Source organism: Anas acuta, chromosome 4 (genome assembly GCF_963932015.1).
Source record: "Anas acuta chromosome 4, bAnaAcu1.1, whole genome shotgun sequence".
NCBI lineage: Eukaryota > Metazoa > Chordata > Aves > Anseriformes > Anatidae > Anas > Anas acuta.
Genome location: NC_088982.1, coordinates 40,201,202 through 40,214,491, shown reverse-complemented (window position 1 = coordinate 40,214,491; position 13,290 = coordinate 40,201,202). Strand labels below are relative to the sequence as shown.

Sequence of the window (13,290 nt, the reverse complement as noted above, 5' to 3'; positions counted from 1 at the left end):
AATGGTAATCCTTTGACATGTAAGCAAGATGTGAACATAATGCCTTTTTCCTGTCTTTTCTACCCTCACAGATGAACAGGAGCCAGCAGTCAGCAGTGATTCAGATATTTCACTGATTATGGCAATGGAGGTTGGACTCTCCGATGTGGAGCTTTCTACTGATCAAGACTGCGAAGAGGTGAAGTCTTGAAAAACAAACAGAGCTCCGACACTAAACTACAGGGGAGGGTCACAGGGAGGGACCGAGTCAGCTTCCTAGGATTTGGACCAGTCATGCACATGCCTCCAGAGCACTGTCACTCCTGCACACTCCATTCTGAGATGGTCACGAAAAGCAATAGCAACAGTTGTGTCTGCCTGGATGCAGTTCCGTCATCTTACATACGTTTGGTTTGTTCACATGGGAGATGAACACTTCCAGTTTACCCACGTGCTTGAGAGCAGTCATGTAACTCTTCATGGCTCATAAATACGCAACTGAAATGACAGCTTGAGTGTTTTCTACACTTGTTCGCTCGGGTTTTTGTTTCCTTTTTTTTTGGGGGGGGGGGAAGACGTACGTTTGTTACATTTGTTTGTTTATAGTTTGTTATGGATAGACACACCGTTTTTGTTGACTGACGCCCAGCTTTTTCAAGAGTTCGATCCAGAAACCTGAATTCCTGTTCACTGGTCACTTCGTGATCCAACTCCAGGATGTGTCATTGCCTGTTGCTTCTTCATGAAGTACACAGGGCTTCAGAAGGATGGTGCACCAGCACCCTGTAATAATGTGAAGCCTGCTTTCATTAAGTGGAGCCTTTGAAACTGTGTATTCTGAAGGCCTTTATCTGTAAGAGAGCTCTGAAATAACAAAGATTGCAGAGATTTGGTTTAAAACAGCATTATGTTGACTTTTACATAGAGCTCTATTTGAGACAAGTATGGTGCAGTGTGGAGGGAAGGAAAGAAAAGCATTAAGCTTCACCCTATGCTAGATGTATACTACCAGTAGCGGTCAGTACATTGACAGCCTTCCTTCAAGTTACAGGGCTACAGCAGGAAAAGATCTAGTGTAACATCGCATCTTTGCTTAACTTTGCAGACCAGATCTGCCCAGTAGATCAGATTCTGGAAGAGTGTCTGAGGGATTTCCAGAGGGTGCTTGTTAACAGCTGTGCATTATGCAGACAAAAAAAATGTTCTTAGAAGGGGTCTAGAGATGCTGATATCAGTGTCAGAAGTTGTTGATGAAGCAGGAGGCAGCCGGATGAAATGTTTACTTACCGCTTTGTTTTTGTTTTTTTCTTTCTGCGTTTCTCCTTTTTTTTTTTTTTTTTTTTTTTTTTTAACTGCAGCTTTTGCCTGCTTGTTACCCAACACAAGAGTTCAGGTGGTTCATTGCCCTCCAGAGTCCCTGTTAACATTGCTGCAAGCATAACAGAATACTTGCAATTTATATAAGTATGTATACCAAAACATTTCGGGTAGGGAGGAAGGAATTTGTAAATAAGGAGAAGTAACGCAAATCAAAATGTCTAAATAATAATGACCTGTGATTATTATTAGTCCATACTGAATTTTCCAGGAAAAAAAGCTTTTTTTTACTTGTTCAACCTATGATTTCATTTTTCAAAATATTCAACTGTGAAAAAGCACTCTTAGCTAACTGTTTTACAAGAGTAAATGCTTTCTGTTGACAGTCAGATGATTTGAATCACATTACTGGCTCCTGAGTAGGTCAGCAGAATCAATGATTTGTCTTATATCGAAATTTCATGGAGAGGTCAAACATCTTCGCTTGAGTCACAGCAGCATCTCAAAATGCAACTGTTAGCGTTCTTGCTATATTTAATCTTCCTTGTAGATTTATTCATTAGCTGTGGAAAACAGCTCCCACCCAAAATTCATTTTATCAGAGCTTATTCAGGAACAAATGCAGTTAGAACCATCCCTAACATTTTGGACAACTTGCATTTTTATTACAGGAAGAAGGAAGAATTATCCTCCATACTTTTGGTTCAGTTCATTTTATAGCTTGTTTTTTGTGATGTTCTTAGTCCCTGAATTGCGGGGTATGTTTGAGGCTTCAAAACCATGATCCAGACATGTGCTGTTACATTTTTATATGCCATTCAAAAGAACATCTCTTTTTAATTAAAGAGATGCAAGCAGCTGGAAATCTGTTGTAAAAAGGAAGTTAGAGACTGTTCCGGAGGGTGCGGCTGAGTCACTCTCGCCAATAGTTGTGGTTCTGTTATCACATTTTCCTTATTCTTTAATACCTCCTCTGTTCCCTGCCACTCTGGGAAAGGCCCACACTGTCAGGGGAACCGATGCTGAAATCTACCCCTTCACAAGAGTTCACACAAGGTACCAATCACATCAGCTCCACTTAAGCTCTGGAAGTAATGCTGAAGTAGGATTTAAGTGGTGCTTATACCTCATACTGGCCCTCCACATAGGAGGGAAATTCATTGTGAGTGACTTCAGGGGAAAGAGAAGCTGCTTATATACCCAGTCAGGGCTCCCTACGGAAAGAACACACACCGGCACAGTTTCTTCCCTAGCGCTGGAGCCTGGGTGCTACATGTCACAGGAACATCACGAACACGATGTCCAAGTTGTCAGTGATCCTCTAACATCTGCCTGCAGCACCCAGCACGCAAACAGAACTCCTGGCTGAGTCATTTGGGTTGCAGAGGACCTGTCACAAAGTCTTCATTTTATTTTACAAGCTGAATTAACTTAATGGACAAAATGACAGAGTCCCCCACAGCACAGCAGAGCAAGCGAGGTCTGCATTTGCACAAGAGGCTGGAGGAAAAAAAAAAAAAAAAAAAGCAAAAAGAAAAAAAGCAAGGCAGGAGGTGATGCTGAAGTGGGTCATTTGCAGGCAAAATCCGTAAAGGGAGCTGTGCGCAACAGGACAGCACACAGACTGTAACTGCAACCCTCCCCATATCTCTAGAAGCTGGGAAAGGGTTTTGGGGAGGGATCACACTCTGCATGCTCTTTCTGTAAGTATCCCATCCTAGACCTGGTCCTTAAGGGGCCAAGGCTGGCCAGGAACAGGGTGCTAGGCTGGGTGAGATGATTTTGTGCACCACCATATTATGGTCTTTCAGAAGAGTCATCCTAGCAAATCTGGGTCAGGAGACTTTCAGCTTTTGTTTTCCAAATTCTGCAGTTTTGCTCAGGAAAGATGTTTCTGTCTCTCTCCTCAGGTGTTGTGTAGCTCTGAGTGCTGTTATGTGATAACAAGTGCAAGGCCAGGTTACACAGCACTGAGGGCAGAACTTAGAAAAGCACTTAAGTAAATGTTTTAATCCGTCCTTGTTCAGAAAAGCACTTAAGGCTAATGCTGGACTTGCTCTGAAATCACATTATTTTCAACAGGTCTTCTATAGCATATTTAAGACTGAGTCAAGTGGAAATGTTTTCCTAAAGCAGGTCCTGGCTCAAATGTCCTTTGTGTATATAACCTGTGAAATGCCTTGGCAATTTGAGGTGCTTCATGAATATTAAGACCCCAGAGGTATGTTTGTAACACATGTGAAAGCCTTAATTCTGCAGACCCTCATGCCCATGCAGTTTTGCCTACGTGAATCCCTCCCCTGTGATTCCTCTTAGGGTAAAACTAAATCTCCTCATCAGCAGGTTTGGGCACGATCGATCCCTTCCTGAATGTTTTGTGATTCCTCTGTACTGCTGCCCGCCACACCAGGGCTCTGGCATTAAATAGGTGGGATTTGGATGCTGTGGGCACAGCCCTGCCTGCTCAGAACAGAGAGCAGCCTTTAGCATGCAGCCAGGAGGAAAAAAAAAAAAAGTGCTCAGGTGTGTAATTCTGCACACTCGTGCCATGATGTGGATGGCTTTGCTTGCAGCAGCCACTGCCTGACAGCACAGCTGGGATGGGGGACGCCTCCTGCACGGGGCTGGTGGCCAGAAGGAAGCACAGCTCTGAGAAATGTTCTTGTCACTAGGCTCATTGTGTGTCTGTGTAAACTCTTCCTGTTCCTGTCACCTGAGGCTCTTTTCTCTTATTTCCCGTTGGTGAGCACAGTGCGGAAAAAGCGCCAGCTTGTCTTCACTCTGGCTGGGTTGCAGGAGGAAAGCTGGACAGGCAGAGCCTGAGTTCCCTTTGGTTTTCATGGGTTTCACTGAACTGCTTTCCCAAAGGCCCGTTCAATAGGTAGAAGACGTAAAAAGTTGCATGGGCAGAGTTTTGTGCTCAAAACCAATCTCATGTGTGCATGTTGATGTACAAGACACCAGTTCTGCTGCTTCCCTTCCTCAGCTCACCCATTCTGCTGCAGGCACAGGTCTGGCACTTGCTGAGAGTTCGAGGTTTGTTTTTTTCCCGACTGCATCAAAGCCTCAAAAACAGGACAGGGACAATGGTAGCATGCAGTTTGTTCTTAAAGCAGTCTATAGAATTAAAATTCCACATACACATATACAAGTACATTGATACAGCTATGGAAACTGCATTGTAGTGAAAACAGAAGCTGCTGCCATATTTAGAGTGTTTCCATATGTGAGAGAAGCTGGCAATAAAGAAAAAGGCTTTATAGAAGTAACTTGAAAAAAATACTGAGATCGTATACTATGAGAGGTCCCTAGGATCTCACTGCTTTAATTTAGTGACGTCTGGGTCAGGTCCAGAGAATGCTGTTGCAAGAAAGTCCATACTTTGTCTCTTGTTGAATGCCCAGTTTGTGATACCTCCTTACTTTGTTAACAAAATTAACCCAAGCACTTGGAGACAGATCTAGCTCAGAATTCAATGTTTCACAAGGAATATGCATTTTGTGATCCGAAGTCTTTGTTGTTGCACCTGTTAATCCACCCTCTCTTCCCCTTTGCTAAATAAAAAGAAACGCTTGTCCAACTTGAAAAATGTTGAGCTCAGAAGACGTTTGCATACAGAAGAATTGCCATGGCAGGTATCTGCAGATCACTTAACACCTCTACGTGCTTTTAGTCATCAGTACACAGTGACAGATTTTCTGTAAAACATGTTACATTTCCCATTCTGGTTAAACCTGGAGTGCAGTCATCATATGAATTTTCCATTTTTTTGCCTTACAAACTTTTTCCTCTGAATGTATGCTGCAGCCCCTTGAGGGGATTCAGTGCTTAACGGGCAAAGATGAGGGCACGAGCCTTCGTGGATAATCTCCAGGCTGCAAGCCCTTATTGTGACGATTGGTCTGTACTGAAACAACAACACAGGTTATGTTCAGCAGCGGGAGATGCCTTTCAGCCTGGGCAGCGGGCAGCTCCTAGGTTGTGTTTGTAAGAGGCTTGTTCCTTCCTGGTCATTGTCCATAGAAAGCTGATGAGCATAGAGTGTGAAATAAGCCAGGAGTGCGAGTTTACAGTCTGTGCAAACCAAGAAAACAGATAGTCATTTATGGCCTTCTAATTCACTAGCAATAATGGAGATTTTTTATTTTTTTTAACCCATTGTTCTTGTAGAGCCCGGTTGTAGGTTGAAAGGTTGAAAGTTACTGGTCTGCTAAAGCTGTGGGCCAGGATGAGTCCAAACAGAAGCAGGAGGACGTGGTTTGCTCTTGCGATGCATCCGTTTTGCAGGACTGAAGCAGCAGAGAAAAGCAGCCTGTTTCTTGCCAGCCCCAGGCACGAAGGATTGCGCTAACGTGAGCCTTGGCTGCAGGGAAGGGAAACAGTGGGATCAAACTAAGGCTGTGCAGATCCTACCTTCGCCCCTCTCTGGTAACTTCACACTGACCTCGCGTAGCGCCCAGCCGGAGGGAGGCAGCCGCAGTGCAGAGGATCAGCGCCCTCGGGTGCACCCTGTGCATCATCCTGGTAGCATAGAAGGGCTCACCGATAAATGTCCTGCAGTATGGCTCAGCGTGGGGGCTGAGGAAGAGGCAGGCCCTGGGCTTCGGGCAGATTCAGGGGAACCCAACCACTTCGTAAGCGGGGCTGCTGCTTCACTGAGGAGCACTGAGTGCAAACAGGCTCGTTTGGTTTACAGATGCAGCATTTGAGCGTATATGGGGCAACCAGTCTGACAGATAGAAATCAATTCAGTTCAAGCAGCAGCAAACACCAACATAAGGAAATATTTTAGGAGAAAGGGAAAATGAGGGTGGAGGTGTTTTAGCAGACTTTTTGAATAGGGACAATTGATCCAAGACAAGCAGTCCTTTCCTTCAGACAAGCCCTTACCTGAACTAATTGATAGCTCCACAGCTGGCAGGGGAGCCAGGTGGGCTTGCGGCTGCGGGTGCAGCAGCTGGGGACGCCGAGCGAGGGCCAAGGGTGCCCTCTGCTGCGCAGCTGCCACCTACCAGGCAGGAGCAGCTCCCAGCGCTTTATCTTCCCTGGCACTTCTGTTCTGTGGAGAAAAAAAATAATAAATAAAAATAAATAAATAAAAGCTTTCTGAGCACAAGCTGTATTTCAAAGAGAGAAACAGAGGAGATGAGAGGAATGAAAGGCGTTGTGGAGTTTGAATGGAAAGTCAACGGATGAGTTTTCCATCTGAAATTAATCTTGCCCCTCCCAACTATTTTAATTGTGAATTGGTGGAAGTTTGTTCTTTCTGGAGTGAATGCCAAAAAAAAAAAAAAAAAAAAGACAAAAAGAAGAAACAGAATTTTCCCTTTTTATTTCCTGATTTTTCAGTCCTATGTAGTGTTAAAAATAACAAGATCAAGGCGCTTGGTTGCTCTGAATGTATACGGTTATTATAGATGTCAATATCTAAATGTTTTGTATGTATGTAATACCACCCTCACTTCTTGTTTCATGTTTAGGAACCTGAAATGACTGTACCGTTTTGTAACTAGAAATGTAAAGAGGGGATGGGGTGGGAGGGTCTGTTATTTTTATAGCAAGATGTTCCTTGTATTTAGCGAGCATTTAAAATGGTTTTGTACTTGTCCAGATATACATTCCATCCATTTCCAGAAGAGAATTATTTTTATTTAGAGTAGTTTATAAGCAAACCAAAAAAAAAATAATAAAATAAAATACAATGTCCCATTTGTACACAGTTCATGAACATAGCAGAAATATTCTGTTTTCCAGTGATGGCTCCAAAGTTTTTCCAACAATGTCTTCTCTCACACACTGCACAGCCATACCAGCAAATGCCAATATTAAAAAGGGAAGGAAAAAAAAAAAAAAGAACAAAATAAATACCATATGCATCAGCATACAGCTTACCAAAATAATTTCCAGTTAGGAGACAATGTTCTGTATCAGTGAAATTCTCCCAGGCTGCTGTCGGTCCAGCTGCGGACACCGGGAGCGGCTCTGCTTCAGCCCTGCCCCTGCCCAGTGGGGCTGACAGCCCAAGGAAGCTGGGGGGATGTGGCAGGGTTGTTGCATACATGCACACACACACATATGTGAACTCACTGGCACGCCGCATCTTCTGTTGTCTGCAGGTCCGTCAGGACCGGGGCCTGTTCTTGGCTGAAGCTCTTGCTGGTACTGCCGGCGCTTTCTGTAGCCTGACCGTGTTGTGCTGTTTGTGACGGTGGGAACTACCCTTCAGCTCCACGAATAAAATAAAGTTCCTTTCTTCAGGTTGCTACACTTCGGTGTAGGAAACACCTAGAGAAAGACCAGGGCAAAATCATACTGTAGCATTTGCATAGGCAGTTCTTTTCCTTAGCTTTTTTTTTCCTGCTACCTGTGAATTTGCTGCCAAAACAGAGCAGTAGCAGTTTGTGAAGCAAGCCTTTTTTTCTGTACAGCATTGCACATATAGTTTAACTCTTTGCTGATACTTTGTAATGTGTACATCTTCCCTTTCAATGCACTTTATCTCTTGAAAAATGTGGGAGTCAGAGAGCTACCACCTTAAAGGGATTTGCCTGAAATCATGGGGCACACACTTTTTTTTTTTCATCTTGCTTTGTTATATACTGTAAATGCTAAAGAGCATGGACAGTGACTCAGCTGGGGGAAGTACCAAAATGTTAAGGCTAATATTTGAAGCGTTATTCAGTAGTACAATACGGCTATTTTTGTTATATAGAAGATTATAATGTAAATATGTGAGACTGTGTTATTATGTACTAGTAAAATATTGCAACTATCAAAGTTAAGATTGTGAATTCTGAGGAATTTTATTGCAAGTTTTTTAATAAAACGAATCTGATTACTGTGTCATACGTATTTTCTAACAGACAGTAAAGCTGGCATTTCCTGATGCGTCAAAGTCGCTGATTGTTTCTCACTGAACATGGCTGCTGCTGCCTTTGGCACCGATGCAAAGCAGAAGCTCTGGCCAGGAGGGACCCAAGCTGCAGCCTGGCCTCCAGCCGCAGCTGCTGCCCTCACTCTCCCCATCCTTCAGCTGCTTTTGGTCAGAAAGCTGTGGCTGGGCAGGAGGTGAGCACCTCCGCATCCTGGAGGAAGAGCTGGGGTCACCCTTGGCCCTGGGCAGCATGTGCTAAAATAGCTTTAAGGTGCGACGGCTCTGCCGTGCCACAGAAAGCATTGAACCGCCCGTGCAAGGAGTTGTCTGGCTGCTCTTCCCTGTCCCACTCGTCCCCAAAGGTGTCCCCTGGGCTGGGGGCAGAGGGCAATTTGAGGTATCACCAGCCCAGGATCCTGGTCTGTGCTTTTCTCCCTATGACCACGTAGTTGCCGGGCGGCCACAGGAGGGAGCAGGCCCGGTTCGCTCGGCAGGCAGCGGAGCGAGTTGCTGTGGGATCTGCACACACAACGCAGCTGCTGCCAGTGCTGCAGATCGCGTGGGCACAGCATGCTCGGGTATCGCAGCAGAAGTAACCCAGTGCGCGGCTGCTGGGAATGGCAGCAGGGCTATAAATAACGAGGAGTGTGCGGCAATTAATTCCAGGATGCAGGCACATACTTACGGCTGGGGTGACATCACTCTTCGCCACTGCGTATGGGCTCTGTCTCTACTCAAAGTGCAGCAATAAAGCTATGCTGCTCTGTGCTTTTTTTTTTTTCCTCCAAAGTCAAATTGTTCTCGCTCCTGTGATTGCAGGAGGTGACCTTCAGACCTGTCACAGCCAGTGGAGAGGACTCAGGACTCAAAAGAAATTATCCAGATTTGTACTGTGCCAGCCAACCCAGGGTCCCTCCTGTCCCGTGATACCCAAAATGTGCTAGGAAAGCAAGCACGCTTTGTGCTGCAACGCTGAGGGTGCCCTAAGGGATGCTGCATTTCCTGCACCGAGTCTTGGGGACTCCCAGGAAAACAGCTCCAAGAAAGCAGCAATGCCACACGGGGTGAGCAGGTCTGGGGGAGGCCCATGGGGAATAAGAGGATTTATGGTCCAAAAGAAATCAGATGGGTTGGTGCATTCATATCTACCATAGATCAGCCACAAGAAGCCAGTGCTCAGTCAGGGAGGGTGCAGTTTTGCAGCACACTCGTTCCTCAGCCTCAGCGCCCCATGCAAAATGAGCAGAGGGCAAGCCCTGGCCACGGCTGAAGCAGGGGACACATCACCACCTTCACGTGCCGGGGCCACCCTGTGCTGCAGGCCACCACCACGCTCCTCTGGCCATGCTGCTGGACGTCTGCCCCTCAGCACCCTGCCTTCGCAGTCCAGCCTGCCCCCTGACAGGTCGCAAGGAGAGGCTTGTGCAGGGGGGCCGGCAGCGGCAGCTGAAGCCCAGGCAGCTGTCCTCCTGTTCTAGCTAGGAGCATGGTAGCTCCTGGCAGAGAGACAGAGCAGACATCTGGGAGTGGTAACGCCTCAGTCGTGTTGGCCGAGCCCCAGAGCTCATCTGTCAGAGCCCAGAGCTCAGGCGAGGTTGTTCCTCTGCCCTGCTTGGGGCAGCCGTGCTGGCTCTGGCCCACAGCCCTGGCCTGCATCTGACTCTGAGCAGACGCCCATGAAGGCACAGCACCAAAGCAGTCGCCCCCTCTGAGTTGCTCCTGGCTTTCCAGACATCCTGCACGTCCCAGCTGCAGGGGCCAGGCTCGCTCAGTCATGTTTTGTGTGGACAGGACACGGGCACATCCTCACCACTTTTCTCCAAGCCCCGTGGGCCCCTCTGGAATTGCGTGGCGTGGCCAGAAAGAGGAAGGTTCAGGGTGCAGGCACAGTAGTGCCCAGGCTGGGGGCAAGGCCTGTGGTATTTGATGTTTCCTGCAAGCCCTCAGCTTCTGGTGGCAGAGGGGAGGCAGTGCCGTGTGGGGCTGCAGCCTTAGCGACTGAGAAGTGTTGAAAAAATTGGGCGGTAAAAGCCCCAACCACATCAGGCCTCGCTCAGCCCTGTTCTCTCTGCGAGGAGCTCCTCACACGGACACGTCCCCGTCCCTGCGAAACAGGAGTGCTCTTCCCCAACAGGAGGCTCCCTCGCCCTGCAAATGCATCTCCCAGCCCCGCACACCGTGTGCCGAGCCGCAGCCATCGCCTCAGCTGCAGTCCGGTGGTGGCGGTGGGTCGCTGTGCTCCTGTCTGCTGGGACTCCGGTGGGCTTTTCCCCAAATCAGCAGCCCAGCCTGGCTGCCTGCATGCAGAAAATGCCACCTCTTGACTAGGCTTTAACCAAGGAGTGTTTAAGAAGCAAATCGGTTGAACTTCTGTGGGTGCACACGCTCGTATCCATGTAGGAGCGGGTTATTTTGGCGTGGCTTTGGTTGACAGAGGCTCACAAGAATTGCCCGGGCTGCCCCGTACAGGGAATCCCACTCAGACCTGAGTGGGGAAAAACCCATATCCAAGCGTGGCGCACTTTGTGGGGGCCCATGTCTCACATCCCACTCCAGCCCCATATCAGAAGCCCTGGGCTGTATGCAGACACCTTCACCTGGGCACAACCCAGCCAAAATTCAGGCGCACATCAGTGTCACCTTCACCCAGCATCTGCCCCATGCTCAGGCCAAATTTCAAGCCCACAAGGTAAAACACAAGCTGTCAGCACAGCCTCAGCACATGGACTACTTCATTGTACCTCTGGTGTCCTGTTCTCAGTGTGGCTTGGGCCTCAGAGCCAGAAAAATACCCAAAAATGGAAGAGAAAAATCACACAAGAATGTGTTATTTTGATGAGGGTGGTGGTTTGGGATTTTTTATTTGTGTGTAATAATTGCCCCAAAGGCATAGAGAAGGGGGATTTTCTTATGGAGGACTGACACTGAATTTCACAGCCTTTCAGCTAGAAAAGTGCTCTGAAACAGCTCATCAGCACTGGGAAAAAAAAAAAAAAAAAAACATTTCTCCTTGCCTGCACTCAGTGGGGTCCTAAACAGAAGCAGCTGGCAGGGCTCCCCGATGCAGGTGCATGCAAGGCATCGTTAGCAATGGCCAGCACGGGTCAGCTGTGCTGCTGGGCTGTGCGGAGGGGGAAGGCCAGCGTGCTGGGAAGGCGTCTGCAGGACCTGTGGGCTGAAGGTATAAAGCAGCCCTAGTGATACTGTAGAAGGAATTTGTTTGTTGTAGGGGCTCCTTTTGCCTCTGTTCTGGGGGAAGACAAGGGTTCAGCGCAGCACCAGGGAGAGGTTCTCTGGGATGACAATGAAGGATTCGCTTGTGCTTTGGCTGGTAGGAAGCTGGGCTTTTTTTTCCTTGGTAGGCTGTCACCTGTTGGAGCAATCAGCCCAAGTTGCTCTTTGTGTGCTTCTGGTGTGCTGCTACCTAGTGCCCTTGGCCTCGCCTGGGCTCAAGGCATGCTACTTACTAAAATGTGACTTTTTTCCCCAAATACCTGGGGGTGGGAACTCCCTGCTGGCTGCCTTGTCCCTGGGAGCCCCTGCAGAGGAAGGATCCTGGGGCGCAGGTGTGAGAGCCAGGACACTGCTTGTCATGGGTATAGCAGCATTATAAGGCCCTGAGGATGTCAAATCCACCTCAATTTGTGGTCTGTAGGACCTCAGGCAAACATATTATTGCTGTTTGTTCACTCAAGAGAAGCTGTCACTGACTGAGAGCATCCTCAGATGAGGGGCACGTAAGCAGTAAATTGCCTGGTGTTTTGATAGCTATTGCTTGAGCTTTGCACGCCTGTTTTGTCAGGCTTCATAAGTGGTGAAGCAGCTCCATCTGACCGTGAGAGATTCTCTCTTTTGTGCTGGAGATAATTTTATGCAGCTGTGAGATCATCTCCCTGGAGAGTAGGTCTGGCCAGCAAAGGAGCAAATCCACGCTACTGCATCTCACTCCTCATGTGTCTGAGAGGTTAAGCAGAGCAATTCAGAACTGCACTTGGCCGTCTCCAGGATGTGAAGTCTGACTTTGCACAAAAGGCACATTAAATCCAAACCGTGTGGTGTGTAAATATAATTTTTTTTCTTTCTAGCAATACGGTGTCAGCTTGCTCTTGTTAGCCCTTGATTGTAATACCAGAAACCTTCCTAAGTACTGTTATTCTTGCTGTTATTAGGTTATATTATCTTTTCTGTCCATTCTCTTCTTTGGATGGAAATAGAGATTAGCCTTGCTCTCTAGATTTTGTAAAGCTTGCTGGTAGTCAGGGACTTGAATGCTTTTCTTTTGTCTTAAAATACTTTGCAGGAAATATGGTCATTCTGATTTCTCCTTTCTCCCTCACTTTGTTGCATCCTTTGTAAGGTTCGTGGTCCTCTGCTGCCAAATAGGACATGCACAAACTGTAGTTCAGAGCTTGTATGAAGGTTGTTCAAGCTCAAACAGCATTCCTGCTTCCGTTTAACCTTTTTCAGGAAGGTGACATTGACCTTCATTTTCTTTTTACTTTTTTTTATAAGGAAAAAAAAAGCTCCCTTTGCAAGGCCAAATGTAAAAATACTTATTTTTTTATAAAGATCTTTGGTACTGAGCTTGCTGGAGGAGGATGCAGTGCTGTGCATACTGTATGTGGCTTTGGGAGCTTCTCTGTTTTTTTTTTTTATGGAAACCAGTGGAGCTGGGAATCTGGGAATTAATGACCTGGGGCCACTTGTGTGAGCTGGGATGGGGTTGGTGAAGGAATTTTCTGCTTGTCTCCTCTGCCACAAGCCTCATTCAAACCTGTCCAACAGGGCTTGTCAGGCACTGTGTGGGCCTCCCAAAGCCTTTCCCAGTCCCTTTTAGTCTGCTGGGAGCAGCCATCTGAAAGCACTTCAGGTGGTACATCAAACCTGAGGGCAGGAGCCCTCTCTGCCTGTCCCTCTGAGGTCTCCTATCGGAGAGCTTGCAGCAGGTCACTGGCACAGGGCAGCATGGTTACTTTGGTGCATTTTGCTGTTGCTTTTGTCTCTCCTTTTAGTGTAAGCTTTCAGACATTCTCTTTCTGGTCATAAATGAGGTTATTTTCCATAGCAATACCTTTCTGTGTTGGTTATGCTCACAACCCTATCCTGGTTTTTGTTCATCA

At 47.0% G+C, this 13,290-nt stretch overlaps 2 protein-coding genes across 3 annotated transcripts in view; both read left to right on the top strand.

Annotated features, from left to right (window-relative positions):
* Window positions 1–8,142, top strand: part of RNF150 (ring finger protein 150) — a 122,040-nt gene extending 113,898 nt beyond the window's left edge. The window contains exon 7 of one of the 2 annotated variants that reach the window (XM_068680823.1): window positions 72–8,142. In XM_068680823.1, coding sequence (XP_068536924.1) covers window positions 72–190 — 119 coding nt within the window. In that variant the 3' untranslated portion in view covers window positions 191–8,142. The remainder of the gene's footprint in view (window positions 1–71) is intronic. The other variant, XM_068680821.1, reaches the window with a different exon arrangement.
* A 3,085-nt stretch (window positions 8,143–11,227) lies between these two features.
* TBC1D9 (TBC1 domain family member 9) overlaps window positions 11,228–13,290 on the top strand; it is a 69,853-nt gene continuing 67,790 nt past the window's right edge. The window contains exon 1 of the mRNA XM_068680792.1: window positions 11,228–11,351. Coding sequence (XP_068536893.1) covers window positions 11,261–11,351 — 91 coding nt within the window. The 5' untranslated portion in view covers window positions 11,228–11,260. The remainder of the gene's footprint in view (window positions 11,352–13,290) is intronic.